This window comes from Tasmannia lanceolata, unplaced genomic scaffold, assembly GCF_043159265.1.
Source record: "Tasmannia lanceolata isolate RefF3 unplaced genomic scaffold, GAP_Taslan_0.1 ptg000015l, whole genome shotgun sequence".
Lineage (NCBI taxonomy): Eukaryota > Viridiplantae > Streptophyta > Magnoliopsida > Canellales > Winteraceae > Tasmannia > Tasmannia lanceolata.
Window position 1 is genome coordinate 37,625,057 of NW_027518692.1, and position 16,064 is coordinate 37,641,120.

The 16,064-nt window shown below is 39.6% G+C and overlaps 2 protein-coding genes across 2 annotated transcripts; both read right to left on the reverse strand.

Moving 5' to 3' along the window:
* Positions 1-849: 849 nt before the first annotated feature.
* Positions 850-3,937, reverse strand: LOC143847074 (glycerol-3-phosphate acyltransferase RAM2-like). Its single transcript, XM_077355745.1, has 2 exons — positions 3,261-3,937; positions 850-1,948 (listed from the first exon to the last, which is right to left on the reverse strand). Exons 1-2 carry the CDS (start codon positions 3,888-3,890, stop codon positions 1,046-1,048), a joined length of 1,533 nt encoding a protein of 510 aa, XP_077211860.1. The 5' UTR covers positions 3,891-3,937; the 3' UTR covers positions 850-1,045.
* Positions 3,938-7,288: 3,351 nt separating this feature from the next.
* On the reverse strand, positions 7,289-9,876 carry LOC143846871 (transcription factor MYB35-like). The gene is made up of 3 exons (XM_077355465.1): positions 9,671-9,876; positions 9,393-9,522; positions 7,289-8,414 (listed from the first exon to the last, which is right to left on the reverse strand). The coding sequence occupies exons 1-3, from the start codon at positions 9,801-9,803 to the stop codon at positions 7,508-7,510; spliced, it is 1,170 nt and encodes a 389-aa protein (XP_077211580.1). The 5' UTR covers positions 9,804-9,876; the 3' UTR covers positions 7,289-7,507.
* Positions 9,877-16,064: the final 6,188 nt, after the last annotated feature.

The window sequence follows — 16,064 nt, forward strand, 5'->3', positions numbered from 1 at the left end:
TCTTCTCCTCCTCTTGCAAGAGCTTGGATCCAAGGTTATTGGGTTTCTATTACGGTGTTTTCCGGGCTGTGAAGACATTGTTAAGAGAGTGTTGTGTTTTTGCTTGGGTTGCAAGAAGAAGGTATTGGCGGATTTTTCACTGTTATTGAAGTAAGGGTTTTCACCCTTGTTTGTAATTTCCTAGCCTTGTTAGCGAATCTTTAGTTGCTAAATTGCCCTTGGATTTAGGTCAAGTGCCAAACCACGCAAATATTTTGTGTCTTTCGATTTCTTGTTGTCTTTCTTTATTTCACTACACACTTGATTTGTTGCACATTTTCATTTGGGCTAATTTCGTGGGTTACCGTGGCCATTTGTTATTGTTTGTGGTTACTGGTAATCGGACTTCTAGCCCGGGTTCTTTCCGCAGCAAGATGGTAGACGAGCTATTGAAAGAGGAGATTTTATTGAAAATAAAAACAGGTTTAAGAAAATCTAAATAATTAACAGAATCAGGAGATGGCTGGACCGGTCATCCGTGGAGAACAAATCACTCGATATTGTGATCAAAACTATGTTCGATCGACCTACTCTGATAGCATTATAGAACTTAGAAAAGCTAATAAAATGAGATTGATCGAATAATTCTTTGTATATTACAATATGGAGCCTGCTTACATAGAGCATCAAGGTGTAAAGATAGACAAAGAAAAAGAAAAAGATAGAAAGATTCTAATCTACCCTAGCTATCTCATCTAATGGTCTGAATTGAACGTAGATGCCCCCATCTGCTTGCAGTGTCTGGACAATGAGAATTGACTAAGAAAGTGGTTCTAGTAATCCATCCAATTTTGAAAATAAAATGAAATATCAAGTAAATGAGCACCTTGTATTACAACAAGTCTACACCATTTAAGTATAGAATTCCTTACAAATGCTTCATATCTTAAGTTACAGCTGAAATCAAAACCCTTGCAACATTTGAAAATCAAGAACAAGAAGAAGAAAACATCATTACTCTGATAGTATATGAGAAAGCTAAACAGAGAGATATTTAAGTATATTTCTAGCAACCCATAATTTTGTTGGCCGCAACCCCGGGCTTCTCGGGGACAACGACCCCGTCGTTCCCGGCGAGGGCCCGGTACTTGTCCTTCCTGGTGAAGCTGGTGCACTCATAAGAGAGACTAGCAGCAATGACCCTTTGTATATGGTTGGCAACTTCATGGCTTGACTTACCACCACTACAAGTAAGTTCATGTGGTAACTTATTTAAGAAAGTAACTTCATAGGCCGGGCTAGGGTTCATGAAGAAATAGAAAGGGTCCATCCCTTTCCACCCTCTCGCAGTTGTGCCATGGAACATGCTCATCCGATTCGCCATTGCCACCGGAACAATCTGGTCCGTCAATTCTGCGAACAAAGCCGAGAATCTCAACAAAAAAGGTTCTCTACAAGTAGTCCCTTCTGGGCATATAACAAGATCCCCCTCCTCTAAGAGTTTCTTTATCATGGACGCGTCATTTGCCCTATCGCGTGTGAGTCGAACCGTCTTAATTGGTGAGAGCAATTCCGAAAGGCGTGAGACCGAGTAAGTGACGGCGGCGATCGGACGGCCAAGGGCGGTCGAGAGGAAGATCGGATCGAGGAGGGTCCTATGGGAGCAAATGAATAAGACGCCCGAGTGGCCCATTGACTTCTTGGGGGGTGGAGGTGGGTTACCCTTCATGGTGACTCTGACCCCTAGTGCCCAAAAGGCGTAGTAGACAAGTGACATGGGGAGGAGTGCTCCAGCTGCAATCCTCAGACAGGCGAGCAAGAAGCCGACTGGGAACCATAAGATTGTGAGCAAGGCCATCAATGGTGTGGGCTTCTGGACAAGTCGACCATCGTGGAAGACGATCGGTTTCGGTAGCTTCTCGCGGCTCACTGCCTCAACGTCAAGCTTGGCGGGAACTATGTAGCTCTCCTGTACAAGATTGAGAACCAAATATCGTTCAACCTCAAAATACATCACTTTTTCAGTGTAGTTTAGCGAGTCACCATAATATTGATGACTTTTTTTTCTTTTTTTTTTCTATAAAAAAGTTAACTATATTCCAAGCATAAAAAGAGATTACAGATTCACATAAATGGGGAGAGAGGACCCGGAGTAAACTAAGTCCCTCAAAGCCCCACAATTAGCAAGTCAATCCGCTAGATCATTGGCACTCCTAGGGATGTGAGCAAAAGGAAGGAAACTATCGTTAATAATAGAACCATTCTCATCTAAAAAATTGTCAAATCTTCATGGACCAGTGCTTGCGTCTTTGAACCCAAGAATTGACATTTGAAGAAAGTGATTATGTGTGTAAAAGTAACTATGAACTCTGAATTGAAGTGTCAAGCGTTCATCTTGAGTCAGGATCAAAGTCTTCATGAGCTTCATAGCTGTATTAGCTTCCCTATTCATCGGCAAAGCTGATTCGGAATTTTCTTTAATTCTAAGTTCTTATAGAGAAAGAGAGGTTCTTTCATATATTTTTAACCCGAAATATAGACAAGGAAAGAAAAGGCATCCTTTTTTTTTCTCCTCTCTCTCTCTCTCTCTCTCTCTCTCTCTCTCTCTCTCTCTCTCGAATTGAAGTGAAAGCTTGTCTCTATATATATAACAACTTAAAATGAAAGACAATTCTGAATCAACTTTGTCTAGGAGCAAAGACGCTATAAGTAATGCAACTATGAATCTCACGGAGAGTTTGATCTTATCTCAACATAAAAGTTCACTATTCGGAGTTCTTAGTTGAGGTAAGAAGTAAGAACTCCAACTACTTTATTTCCAACTCGTGTTGTTTGTCTTTTCTTGAAAATAAAGTAGTTTTCAGAAAAGACAAATAGGAGGAGGAGAAAATGATGAGAAATGCACGCTAAAGTTTGTATTTGTAGTTCGACCTCGGATTCTCCCATGCTGAATTTTCGATACAAATGTTTCACAGCTGATTAATTTATCCTTGCGCCATATAAGAAAGGTGATATCTGCTATGCTCTTAGGTTGCAAGTTGAGAAATACAATAAATGTCAAAGCTGATTTGTCTTTTTCTAGAAAACTATAGTTATAGAAAATGATATGAAGCGATTTCTATTTTTTCAAGAAATAGATTTTTTAGAATTTTATGATCCGTAGGATCCGATCCGATCAGATCAGATCAACCCATGATTTGTAACACAAATTGTGTTGAGCCATGTTTTTCAACTAATCGATCCATGATTCCTACCTAATGGATGTATCAAAGAATGCAAACCTTGCATAGTCTCATGAAAGGGAAGTCGGTTTTCCGGTCACCAAGCCCAACATCCGGTGTGACCTCTCCAAAGGTCTTACGAAGAGCGCTGGCCTTGTTATCCCCCACAAGTACGCCGGGGTTGCGGACGCACCCCGTTGCCCTCCCTTTATAACTAGTGATCTCCGTCCCAATGACAATATCGGCCCCTATGTAATCCTTAAGGAATGCTTCCACCATAATCCTAGGATTGGCGGTAAGGACACATCGCTTCCCACAAGATGAGAACACACGCCATGACTCGGGATGAAGATCGGCCGAGTAGAACTTTGGCAAAACGGCACGTGCCACGGACTCGATGTCCGACACCTTCATTCCGGCCATTGTTGCAAATATAAGGACTTGAATTCCGGCCGACTCCGAGACAAAATAGTATAAAATTCCGGCAATTGGTGAAGCAAGGAGTAGGAAGAGAAGCCTAAGGATCCCCCCCACTTCGAACGCGAAAAGTGCAAAGTAAGGGAAGGAGCTTCGGCCCCTGAGCAAGGTCCCGTCTAGGTCCGCGACTACAATGTGTTTTTCCCGGCCGATCGAATCACACTGGACGATTGTCGGGAAGTGGCGGCGAGATTCGGCAAAATTTCCAGCCATGGTTAATACAAGCTTTGGGGTCCAGTTGCTCAGACACTGACCTTTTAACTTTGAAGGAGCTTGAGATTGTGGGAAATAGTCTTGTTTACATGTATATATAGGACAAGTTAGAAGAGGGCACACAAATAGACAAGGGGTTTGGTTTATAAGATCAATGGTGGCGCCGAGATTTCCAAAAGAAGGGTCGAGCTTTGGATTCACCGTGGAGGCGCACCATAACAACATTATAGTTCCAATCGCCCGTTTTCCTGTCTTGTTTCACCCCTCATTTTCAGTGGGTCCCACATTGCCTTTTTATCTTTTCGTATCGTTTGGAAAGAGGTTTTCAAAGTGGTTATTTTGAGACGTGTTGGTGTTGCATTGGTGGAAAGTTTTTGTTTTCGGGTAGGCCCACCAGGAGGGACTAAACAACTTTTGTATTCCTGAGAGTGTCTGAAAGTATAAGTAGGACTAGGAGCCACTCGCTCAATGGTCCAAAAATTTATTTCATAGGCATTGCTAGCAATGGATAGACCATGGAGCAGATGATTTTAACTAATTAACTCTTTACACCTAAAGCAAGCATGGGACAGTTAAGAGGCCACCATCGCTACCCAAACCATGCATGGGATAGGGCCCCCCACCCTATGCATGATTTGGTTGGAGATAGTGAGCCCACTCATGGGTGTAAAATGTTGGCCCCACTCATGGAATGCTCACCCATGATATGCATGGCTGGGCCCCTCATGCATTTTTTTTTTTTTGAAAATGGTGGGCTCACTCATGATATGCATGGCTGGGCCCCTCATGCATTTTAGAACACATGATTTGATAAGGTGAGGCCTGTAATTTTTCTATGGAAAGAATATGAATGAGAAAGGAAAGAAATACATATAGACTTATCTATTGGCTCTGTTTGGATGTCAAAATCCCGGGAATACCAGGGGTGTATTGCATCTTTGGGGCTGTGTACGTGGTTTGGTTTTTACGTGAGGCTCTTGTTTCTCTTCCCCTCCTACAACCTCTGATGTCTCATAAATTGCTCGTCTCTACGTCTCTCTCTCAACTCTCTCTTTAAATGTGACAAAATTTATTTAAATCAGAACAGTTATAGGGGGCAAGATGTCCTCGAATCTTTTAACCAAACCACTCAATAAATGCTAGCACTAACTAACATCATAAGGTCACAACAGCCATAAAAGAAAGCTAACTTAAGTCACAAAACCCGTGCACATTAATCAGATTTGCACTGATAACTGATTAAAATGCATGGTCAGATCAGTTTGCCATTTCGCCCTCTTGAAAAGACACTTGGATCAACTCTATGCTCTCCTTCGCCAACCGGTCTTCTTTTTCATTGGTTGATCTACTCCTAGGTTGGAATTGTGGTCCAATTATACGCACAAGATCCCTAATTTCTGCAGTTATGTCTTCAATCATTTGTCGAGTCACTTTCGATAATAAAGGGGCCCAGCCTATGTGCTTCTGCCTCATTTGCATCACAAATACCCACGGGCCTGAATAGGACATCAATACAATTCAATATCATTGGAATCATGAATCAAACCTCCAACGCCGGCTCTTCCCGAATTTCCTTTAGTGCTGCCATTAAAATTCAATTTGAACCATCCCACCGGTGGCGGAACCCATTTCGGAGTAACTTTCTCCTTCTATTTTCTGACATAACCAAATGCCAGCTTCTTAATATGTCTCCTCTACTATAGTTCACTTCTTCTCTTCCCCAAGCTATAATGTCTAGCTTAACTTCAAGAGCTACTCGGCCTCACCTTTTCTACTTTACTTTGAAAGTTCTATTGTTTCTTTCCTGCTAAATCAACACATGGGACTAACTTCCACATAGCCAAACCCACACTACCAAAAGCTCCACCCACGCACCCACCCACTGAAATATGACCATCTTGATGGATCTTTGAAACACCAATGATACACCGAAGGGTTTTAACACATCCTGCTAAAGTTTGTAAGAAAAAGGGCAATGCAACAATAAATGATGTAAAGACTCCTCCATCTTGCAGAATAAGCACCGATTCGCTAAGTTGATTTGTGTCTTCTTGAGGTGGTCACATGTATTAATTCTCTTATGGATGACTGTCTAGATAAAAGCCACTACTCTTGATGGTGCAATGGATTTCCAAATTCTTGCGCGTCTAGATTCTTCCCATGCGCCATCATTCAACCTGTAGAAATAAGATCTAATAGAAAATCCACCTTGAGAATATGGGGTCCACACTCTAAGGTTTGACTCAGGGGAAAACAATAACAAGAGTTAAGAAGACCAAGCAAGGTAGATAAACTCACTATTTCCTCATCTTTGAGGTTCCTTCTAAGCCTAATGTCCCACGACACATTCTCATCTCCCAAACCCCTATCCAAGTAGTCACAGACTCGAGACTCACTATTGGTCATGGCACAAACGAGACTCCCATAACCAATGGTCTCCCTAAAACTGAACCCCATCCTCCTCCCCACTCTAAACCTAAAAAGTGACTCAAACTGGACTCAAGGGACACAAATGGACTTCCGTGTACCCAAATCTTTTCCTATGATAGGGCTCCTACTTTCCCAATCCGCCCATTCCTGCCCATATTTATCTCCAATAATTTTACGCGAGAAGGCTTCCTTTTATTTGCCTAATCTCCACAATCGCTTTCCTAACAGTGCCTTATTTCGCAGTCGTATTTCCCCAATTCCTAATCCACCATGCTTCTTCAATTTGCATATCCTTTTTCAATTCATTAGATGCTTTATCCTTTTATTACCTTCTACTCCTTCCCAAAGGAAGTCTCTTTGTAATTTCTTGATTCACTTCGCACCTTAGCTAGTACTTTGTAGAGTGACATATAGTAAAATGACATATTTGCTAAAGCAGCCTTGATTAGGGTAATTCTACCACCTAAAGAGAGGTATTTCTGCAAGTGGTAAGCTTCTTCTTGATTATCTCTATTACACTCTCTATTACAGGGTCCCACAGAGCTGCTTTTGGTATACCATACCCAAAAGGTAAGCCTAAATAAGTTAAAGAGAGATTTTCTTCACTACAACCTAAAATCTTGGCATGCACTTCACTGCTTGAGGCTCTAAATAAATGCTGGCTATCGCACTTTTTGAGAAGTTGATCTTCAACCCAGTCGTAATCTCAAACTACCTAAACATTCTTTTGAGCTGCTGCGTTGAGAGATATTCTAAATTGATACTGTGAGTTGCTTCTTGTCAAGAAGCAATAAATGCATTGTGATTGGTTCTCTACAGTGGGACCCAAATGAAACAGAGGAAGCAGCTGACATGGTGGAACTTTGCACTTATAATGACCAAAGTGTGTGTTAAATGACTTCAGTAGGTGCAACCAAAATCCTGAATAAGTGCTGTTATATATGACTTTTTATATGATGTCCCCGTCGACAGGCAAGTACAGATTAAAAAAACAATGGGCACATTATTGCATGATCAAAGCTACTTGTTGGGCCAATTAGCAGAGTATCATTCTCCTATGTTTCGAACCCTTCATCAATACATTCATATTTATAATAAAGATTACTCGCTTGTCAATATTTATATGTATAATCATATACCCATAAGATGTAATCTATATATGTTAAGACTAGCATCAAATTAGTCATCTATGGATCTTCAACAAGGTCAGGGAACTCCCACAACATTTCGCTGTCGTGATTCAAGATCGCTTCCACGAACGAATTATCCGAAGAAGCTCCAAAAATGTCGCTCATCTGTTCCCCCATTGCACCATAACCCTCAATTGTACAATCATGGCGGGACATCGAGCGATTGCCCATATCTGCAACTCCAGTACACTTGTCATTCTCTGCACTCACAAATTCAAATTGTGGATTTGGAGAGAATATGTCTTCTGAGAATTGGTTGGAAGCTGACTCGGCCGTCGACATCACCTGAAAATCTTCTTGATTAGGAGGAACAAAAGCATCTTCTAAGAGGAATTCACTCCAGTTGAAGGATGAAGAAGATGGGATGTTTTGATGTTGGAATGGTTGGCAAGGAAACGGTGGCATCTGTAGATTTATTTTGATTTCAGAGTGGTGATTGGTGAATGAAGTAGAAGAAGGGCTTTCATTGAAGTAATGGGGTTGTTGGATGGTTTCTTGGTTGGTGCAATTTGAGGCCTCAACTACTAGTTTTATAGCTTGAAGCTGGGTTAAAAGGTCCCATGTGGGGTTGTTATTCAAAAGTCCATCTTGTGTGGTTTCAGTTGGAATTTCATTTTGTTGGATTTTAGACGGTTTTGATTCGGACATGAATGTGTTCCTTAGGTCTCTGTTGAGGCTACTGATTCGGGTATTGTTCGGGGTTTGGTGGTGGGTGGTGGTGTGCTTTGTACTGAATGGCCTTGGGAGGCCAATGCTTCCATAGTCTGCGAGAATCTGAGAGATTGGTTTGTGGGTGACTGGATCAATGCCCATGTCGCAGAGCTTCTTCCGAAGCTTAGTGTTCCAGTAGTTCTTCACATCGTTGTCGGTTCGACCAGGCAATTGGGCTGCGATTATAGACCACCTGTACCAAAGATACACTGCAAGCTGGTGAGAAACTAGTGTGCAAGTTGATCTACCTCCTCTCTCTCTCTCTCTCTCTCTCTCTCTCTCTCTCTCTCTCTCTCTCTCTCTCTCTCTCTCTCTCACACACACACACACACACACGCGCGCACACACACACACAAAAGTTCATGTGAGTTTGGGGTGAATAAATGCAAGAGAAGAGATAGAGAGATAGATAGACCGAGAGAGAGAGAGAGAGAGATGATTTTATTTTTTTTGAAATGGAGAGAGAGATGATTTAATATGCATGCTTTTGCATATATATATAAAGGAAAGAGAGGACAGCGGTTAGAAATGATATTATACACATATGTGTTAGAGAGAGGGAATCATTTTCTTGTTTTTATTGTAAGCTTTAGACTGTCCATGTCCCCATAGTCTTGTAAGTCTGCTTGGGCCTTATCCCTTGGATTTCTCTAATAAAATCATTGGGGCCTCAGTGCAAAATTTCAGGATTTAAAAAGTGCATGCGTGCGTGTGTGTATGTGAGTGAGAGAGAGAGAGACTCATTATCTTTGCACTATTAAATGAGAACAGGCTGTCATACAGTAATGCATATACGTCATGGGTGTTAGGATTCCCTCAGAAATTAGCCTACTATCATTTTTTCTGTGACTCAGTGGTGACGGAGGCTAGATCACCTCTATCAATATACCATAGTGTAATGTAAATCGGAGCGATTCATCATCTCTACCCACCCATCCAAATCCGAGTCACCAAATAATATGAGTCACATGATATGCTTCCTCATCATTCTCTACTCATCTCAAACTTGCACTAAAATGTTTAAAGCAAAAATAAAGGGGCTTCAATTTCCAAAACTAAAACTAAGAAAAATGGCGATTCAAGAAAACAAAATAGCATAGTCTGCATGCGCCACATAAATAAATGAATACAGTTATGAATAAGTCCTAGAAAAAGGAGAAAATCACTCCACCTGCTTCCTATGGCACCATGAATATTTACAATTAGCTCTTCTTCTTGTGGTGTGAAGCTTTCATGGTTCAAATCAGGCCTCAAGTAGTTAGTCCACCTAAGCCTACAACTCTTCCCACATCTCTTCAATCCTACAAAAAAACTCACATTCAAAAACAAATTTTTATAGCATAAATCAAATTGGGTCCTCTTCCTTACCAAAACATTCATGTTGTATTAAAGAAAAAAGAGAAAAAAGGGAAAAGGGACAGAACCTATTACTAGAAAGAGCACCTTTACCTGCTTTTTTTGGAACAGATGTCCAATTACCAGTTCCATGGGTAGATACATAAGCAAGTATCTTTGCATCCTCCTCAGCAGTCCAAAGACCCCTTTTCACATTAGATTTATCACAACATGGAGGTCTCCCCATCTCATCTAGTATCTTAGAAACAGCAACAAATCTATCTCCAAGAAATTGAAAGAGTAGTGTAAAAAGGATTAAGAAAGATTGAATGGGAAATGCCTTCAAATCAGTCGAATCGAGTGGGATTTTATGGTGATGCAACTTTGCACCTCAGCTCAAGTTGTTTGAGGGGAAGGACAGGGAGAAAGAGATGGGTTTAAGCATATAAGAAGTGAGGAGGCAAGAAAAGCATGAGATTCACTCCCATTTAACTACAATGGCATGATTAATGTCATCTTCACAAAAACGGTTTGAAATGAAATATGAAATAGTTATTCATCTCTCTCCACCCCTCTCACACCTCAAATGCTTGCCCCAAGAGCATTGAGTCAGGTTCAAGTAGGGTGAATTATTTGGTTATGCTTAGAAATTATTTAAGTTATTTATTTATATTATTGCATGCCTGTCTTGTGTGAAGGAAGTATGCTCTTTTACCTTGAGAAAAAAGGTCATGGGAAGAATATTAACAGAGGTGTAGATGTAAGGAGACTACACTAATTAGAAATGGACGGAATGAAATGGCAGTTGCAGTTAGGCTCTGTTTCTTTGGGCGTAAAACAAATATTGCGCCTGTTTTTAAATGGAAAATGGGTGTAAAACAAATTTTATGCCTATTTTACGTTGAAATGAAGTCTTAAGGGCATGGCGAATGTTAGAAACGGTTTATGTGTGTTAAACAATCCTAAAAGGCATTGCCTATCTATTTTTCTTTTTTCTTTTATCAGTTCCTTTATAATGAAAATAAAGATAATAAATGGTGAAAGAATTGTTGAGTTCACTTATACTGAAAATTATATTTAATAGCTAAACCGGATTATTCATCGATATATTATGATGGTATGATGCTTAATAGAGGTTGGAGAGAAGAGTAGTGGGGGTTGTTTTTTGCTTGAATTTTGTTAATTTCTTTTCAAATATGCGAGTTTGGATGCATCAAATCCATAGGATTTTGCTCACTGTGTACACCAAGTAGTACATCCATCATTTGATCTATAGTAATTAAGATGTTACAGACAAAATCAAGCATCCAACTTTGCTTCCTTGTACCCATCTCCATTAGTAAAAAATTATTTGATAAATTTGCAATTCAAGTCTTCGGCGAAACCCACGTCACGAAATAGCCTAATGAGGAATGCGAAAATCTACAAAGGAGGAGCACACCTTCAACCTCAAGAAAAATTTGAATCCACAAGGAAAAATAGGGGAAAAGCAAATTCTATTCGAGACAAAAAAAAAAAAAAAAAAAAAAACCTGCTTTATTTGGGGTTACATTGCAATATATATGACTCCATTCTCAAAACCCTAAACTTGATCCATAATAATAAATTTTGTCGGAAATAATAAAATTTCTAATGCAATTAACCCCTTCATTTTACTCTAAATCCTTAAATAGGACTACGTTAAGAAGAACGGGCTCAAAATCCTCTAATTTGGCTAAACGAATTTTACTAAAAATAATAAAATAAACAAAAAAATTTAATTATATCTAATATCCAGATCAAAAGTTATAACTGGTTGAAGTTTTGCCTGCAGAATTGCCTTGTTTTGATCTTGAACAATTAGAAACTATTCGGTAACTTGTTCTAAGACACAAAATTGGCTCTCTTCGAACACTTGTTTCATTAATTTAGGATTCTGAAACCTACTATGTAATACGCATACCGTGGTAACATTTAACTAGCTAGTTCCAACTTCCAAGTTAGTTACTAAAATATATGAATGGGAGATTTTAACTAGTTCCAAGCAAGTTCTTCTGACCATATGAATATTTGACTGGGAAATATTTTGAGAAAGGTATATCTAATGGAGATTTCTCTTAGGTACTGATACTGGCACTACCATTTTTTTTAAAGTTGCACAAACTTAGCTTGTCTTTTCTTTTTTAATTTGCTTTTGAGAGCTTTTTGGCAGCTGTTATAACCTTTGACAACCTTTTTGGTAGGGAAGCTGGGATTGAACCTCCGACCTCAAAGTTGAAGAACAAGGCCTTTAACCAATTGAGCTAGAGGCTCAACCCCAATAGCCTTTTGACAGCTGTTTAAATTGTAAAAGACAACATGAGTTATTGCAATTATCAAAACATGATGGTGTGCCATTATCCAGTCTTTATTTTATTTTTATCTTATATTGAGGAAAATTAGAAAACAGAATATTACATAATGTAAAATTTAAGAAAAACTATAGAAACAAAATATCAACGAATTATCACGATATTTTCGTATAAAAATAAAAATAAAATATAATTTCACAATATTTTTAAAATTTTTGGGATAATTTTTTATTTCGCCATTATAAAAATGTTGTGAGAAAATTTCGATAATTTGAAATTTTGCAGATATTTATGAGTATGCTTGTTACCAAGTGAACCATTAAAACATGAAACATTGTGTAATTTCATCTAGATTGCAAATTAATTGGTAATTGTTTATGATGACCTCATGTAGGCTTTTGATCTGTTTACAAACATAATAAAACTTTATGGGCCACACCAAGGACTCCAAAAACACTACAGAGCAGTTGTAATTCCTAGGCTGCCTGTGACAAGTTGGTGTTTCTTGGTTCAAGCCATATGTAATACCTTCTTTAGTATGAAAACACTACTAGAGTTCTTATCAGTTATTACGGTAGAACCCTTTCTTGTCAGGTTTGCAATAGACAAAAACTATGTTTCATGTATATACAATGTCATATCAACTTGATACTTGTTTATCTTAAAAAATATTTTTCTTTTTGTTCAGGCAAATGATGCTATGAGTTGGACCGGTGTGTGAACCCATAGTGCAATAATAACGTGATCCGGACCATTCATTTTTAGTGGACCCCACCATGGAGACGGCACAAATATATCCGAAATTGTTCTCAGCTGAGTATCCTATCTGTTTGGAAGGCACATATGAGACAATTTACGATAATGGATGACGAGCATGATCGCTAAGACCATAGTTACCGAATCTTCCTAGTTCGATGGGAAGCTTGCTTACACGGAAACTCGCCTTGAAAAAGTTCTTGATTCCCAAATTTAGGTGAAGTGCACTTCAAAAATGCTTCCCGTACAAGTTTTCTTATAATGCACTTCGGAAGCTAAGTTCTTTTCCTAACAGTAGGTTCTCTTTCATATAATGCCAGATGAGCATCTTAAAAAACAGAGTATATTTAAAAACTCATCTTAAATTTCAAATAATATATCCCTAAAACTTGTAATTCTAATCAGTCACAAAGTCTTCTCTACTACTTGTAATTCTTATCTGCATTCATGTTGACTTTCAATGAAACTTCTCAAATGTTTCCTCTTTAATTTCATTATTACTTTTCTCTTCTCCCTCATTTTCTCATTTCGAAACTCCTCGTTTCCGCTTCTCACACTCACTTCCCACTCTAACAACTATGGCTAAGGCATCTTCACAGTAGGGCTCACTACGTTGAACTGTTGAGATAATGCTATGAGATGCACCTACCATCTCGTGTAGGTGCATCTCATAGCATCATTCTCCTTGCTATAGCTATTTGGGTAGAAACGTTCAGGTATAATCACACTAAAAGAACAGCTTCCTAGCGCATCCCTTGCAATAAGTGTGATTTCAAGGAAACTTCTTAAGGTACTCTTTAGGACACCGCTAAAGATTATTTGCACACAATCTTATTTGAATATAGTTTCGACCTTTGTAGAGAAATTTGCCCCGGCAAAAATGGATCCGATCAAGTAATAGAAATAAACATGCCATATGATGCACAAACTAGAATTTAAAGTGGTTCGGCCAAGATGCCTACGTCCACAAGCGAGAACACATTTTACTATGAGAAAACAATATTAAAACAAGATTACAATGATTTTATCCTAAAACCATAAACCACCACTCTTTCTGACGTGATCAAAATACCCCCCGTCTCGTTGTCCCGTTAGGAGAGGGACTTCAAGATAAGAAACTTTTGTTGTTTTTACTTTCAATAGGTTTATGTAGTTAGAGTCCAATTACATGTAAGAGTTTTATTCACAATAGGAATAGGGAAAGTACCGATTATATATAAACCCAACGTGCAAGGGATTGTGGCACATTTACAGTTCTTTGAAATTCGAAAAAAATTGCTTCTTTCTTAATTAGAGAGCACGATTTATCTTGTTCTTTGTTGATTCAAAGAATGGATCGTCGTGGATTCGATGGCACCCTTCGTGGATTCGAAGGTTTATCCGAACGGAGGTCGACGGCGTTCAACCCTCGTCTTGTTCTTCGCACTTCCGGCTACGTACACTAGGTGGTATTAAAGCCTTGCTACTTTCCATTGCTTCCCACGGAGAATGAGAAAATCAAGAAATCGTGACGATAGAGACGTTTAACACTCTTCAGGCTACCGTTAATCAAATAGCGGAGCAATTGGCACAGTTAAATCCTGTTGAGTGCGAGCAACCCCACATCGACGACGGTGATCGGCGACAACAAGCTCAAGCACTACCACGAGTTCCACGTCCCATTTCTACAGTTACGTATTTTCCCGACGGTGATTACTCCAGCGAGGAGGAATTTGACGACATCGTCCACCCAAGAGATGCAAGTGGTCGTGTTCCGCAAACCGCGGCTCGTGATTGCGAATATCGTATTAAGGTGGATTTTTTCGAGTTTAATGGCAAACTCCACATCGAAGATTTTCTTGATTGGTTTGCGGCGGTCGAGAGATTTTTCAAATACATGGAAGTTCCCGAGGAGAAAGATAAAATTGTGGCCATCAAACTCAAGGGAGGCGCTTCGGCATGGTGGGAACAACTACAACTCTCTCGTACCAGAATGGAAAATCGACCAATCTAAACGTGGGCACGGATGTGTCAAATCCTTCATGAGAGATTTCTTCACATTGATTATGATTAGGTACTATTTCAAGAGTACCAAAATTGTTGCCAAGGTAGTAGATCGGTGCGAAATTATACAAAAGAGTTTTACTAGCTATCATCCAGAAAGGATATTTCGGAAACCGAGACACAATGAGTGGCACGTTACAAAGGAGGCCTTCATCAAGTAATCTATGATCAAATCGCTCTCCACCTGATTTGGACACTGTCCGAGGCAGTAAAGATGGTGGAACAAGTTGAGATCATGTTCAACCATTCGGCCCATATGGATTTTTATGAGAGTCAAACTTTGTTAGAGACATCGCATATGGCGATTCCGGCAGCGAAAGAGAAGGCGTTTTTGGATCTTCCTATTGGGGTAAGTAAATATGCCCAAGCGTTCCTGACACGAGGAAGCGGATGCGGAGATGTTCCTACTACTTTGGCAACGGCCCAAGTTTCATGACGGGATCCGTACGAGTCACATTTTGAGTAGCAGATCGTGTGCTACAAGTGCATTTAATTGGGTTACAAATCCAACGAGTATCCCAAACATGGTCGGTATACTACAAATCTAGTTGTTGGTGATGAACATGAAGAAGATGAAGAAGAGCATGAAGACAAACAAAATACAGAAGATCCCATTCTGACTACTTGTGCTCTTGGACGATCCTTGGTGATACATGTGCACATCAACAGTAGAGGAGTCCACGCAATGCAACAATCTCTTTAGGTGCAAGTGTATAGTCAAAGAAAGAGTTTGCAACATCATCATTGATGGAGGTAGCATGGAGAATTATGTGTCAAAGGACATGGTAAGGAAGCTCAAGTTAAAGACAGAGAAGCACCCTACTCCCTACAAGCTCGGTTAGATTTCATAGGGTAACGAAAAGAAGGTAAATCAATGCTTTTGTATTCCTTTTGAAATTGGTACTTACAAAGATGAAATTTTATGTGATGTTATCAATATGGATACATGCAATCTTTTGTTTGGGAGGCCTTGACAATTTGATATGGATTCAATAAGGGAAGAGATAACATCTTCGCTATTCGTCAAAACAACAAGAGTTATGCACTTCAACCTTTGGTGGATGGGAAGGACCCCAAAGCTTTTCAAGTGGAGGGGCAATTGTGTTTGGTGGTAAAGGAGTCACTTGCCAAATTCAAGAGGAAGCCGAAACACAAAGGTGTCAAAAAGAAGATTGCCGAGTCGAATGCTAATTACAATGTCGAAGAAGCCAAGCATCGATGTGTCAAAGTCTTTGAAGTTGGAAAAGCTATTGCGACATCACCAATGAACTCAAGGTCGAGTTCTCTTCAAGTGGAGGGGACTGACGTGATTAAAATACCCACGTCCCCTTCTCCCTTAAGGGGAGAGACTTCAAGATGACAAACCTTTTTTTTTTTAC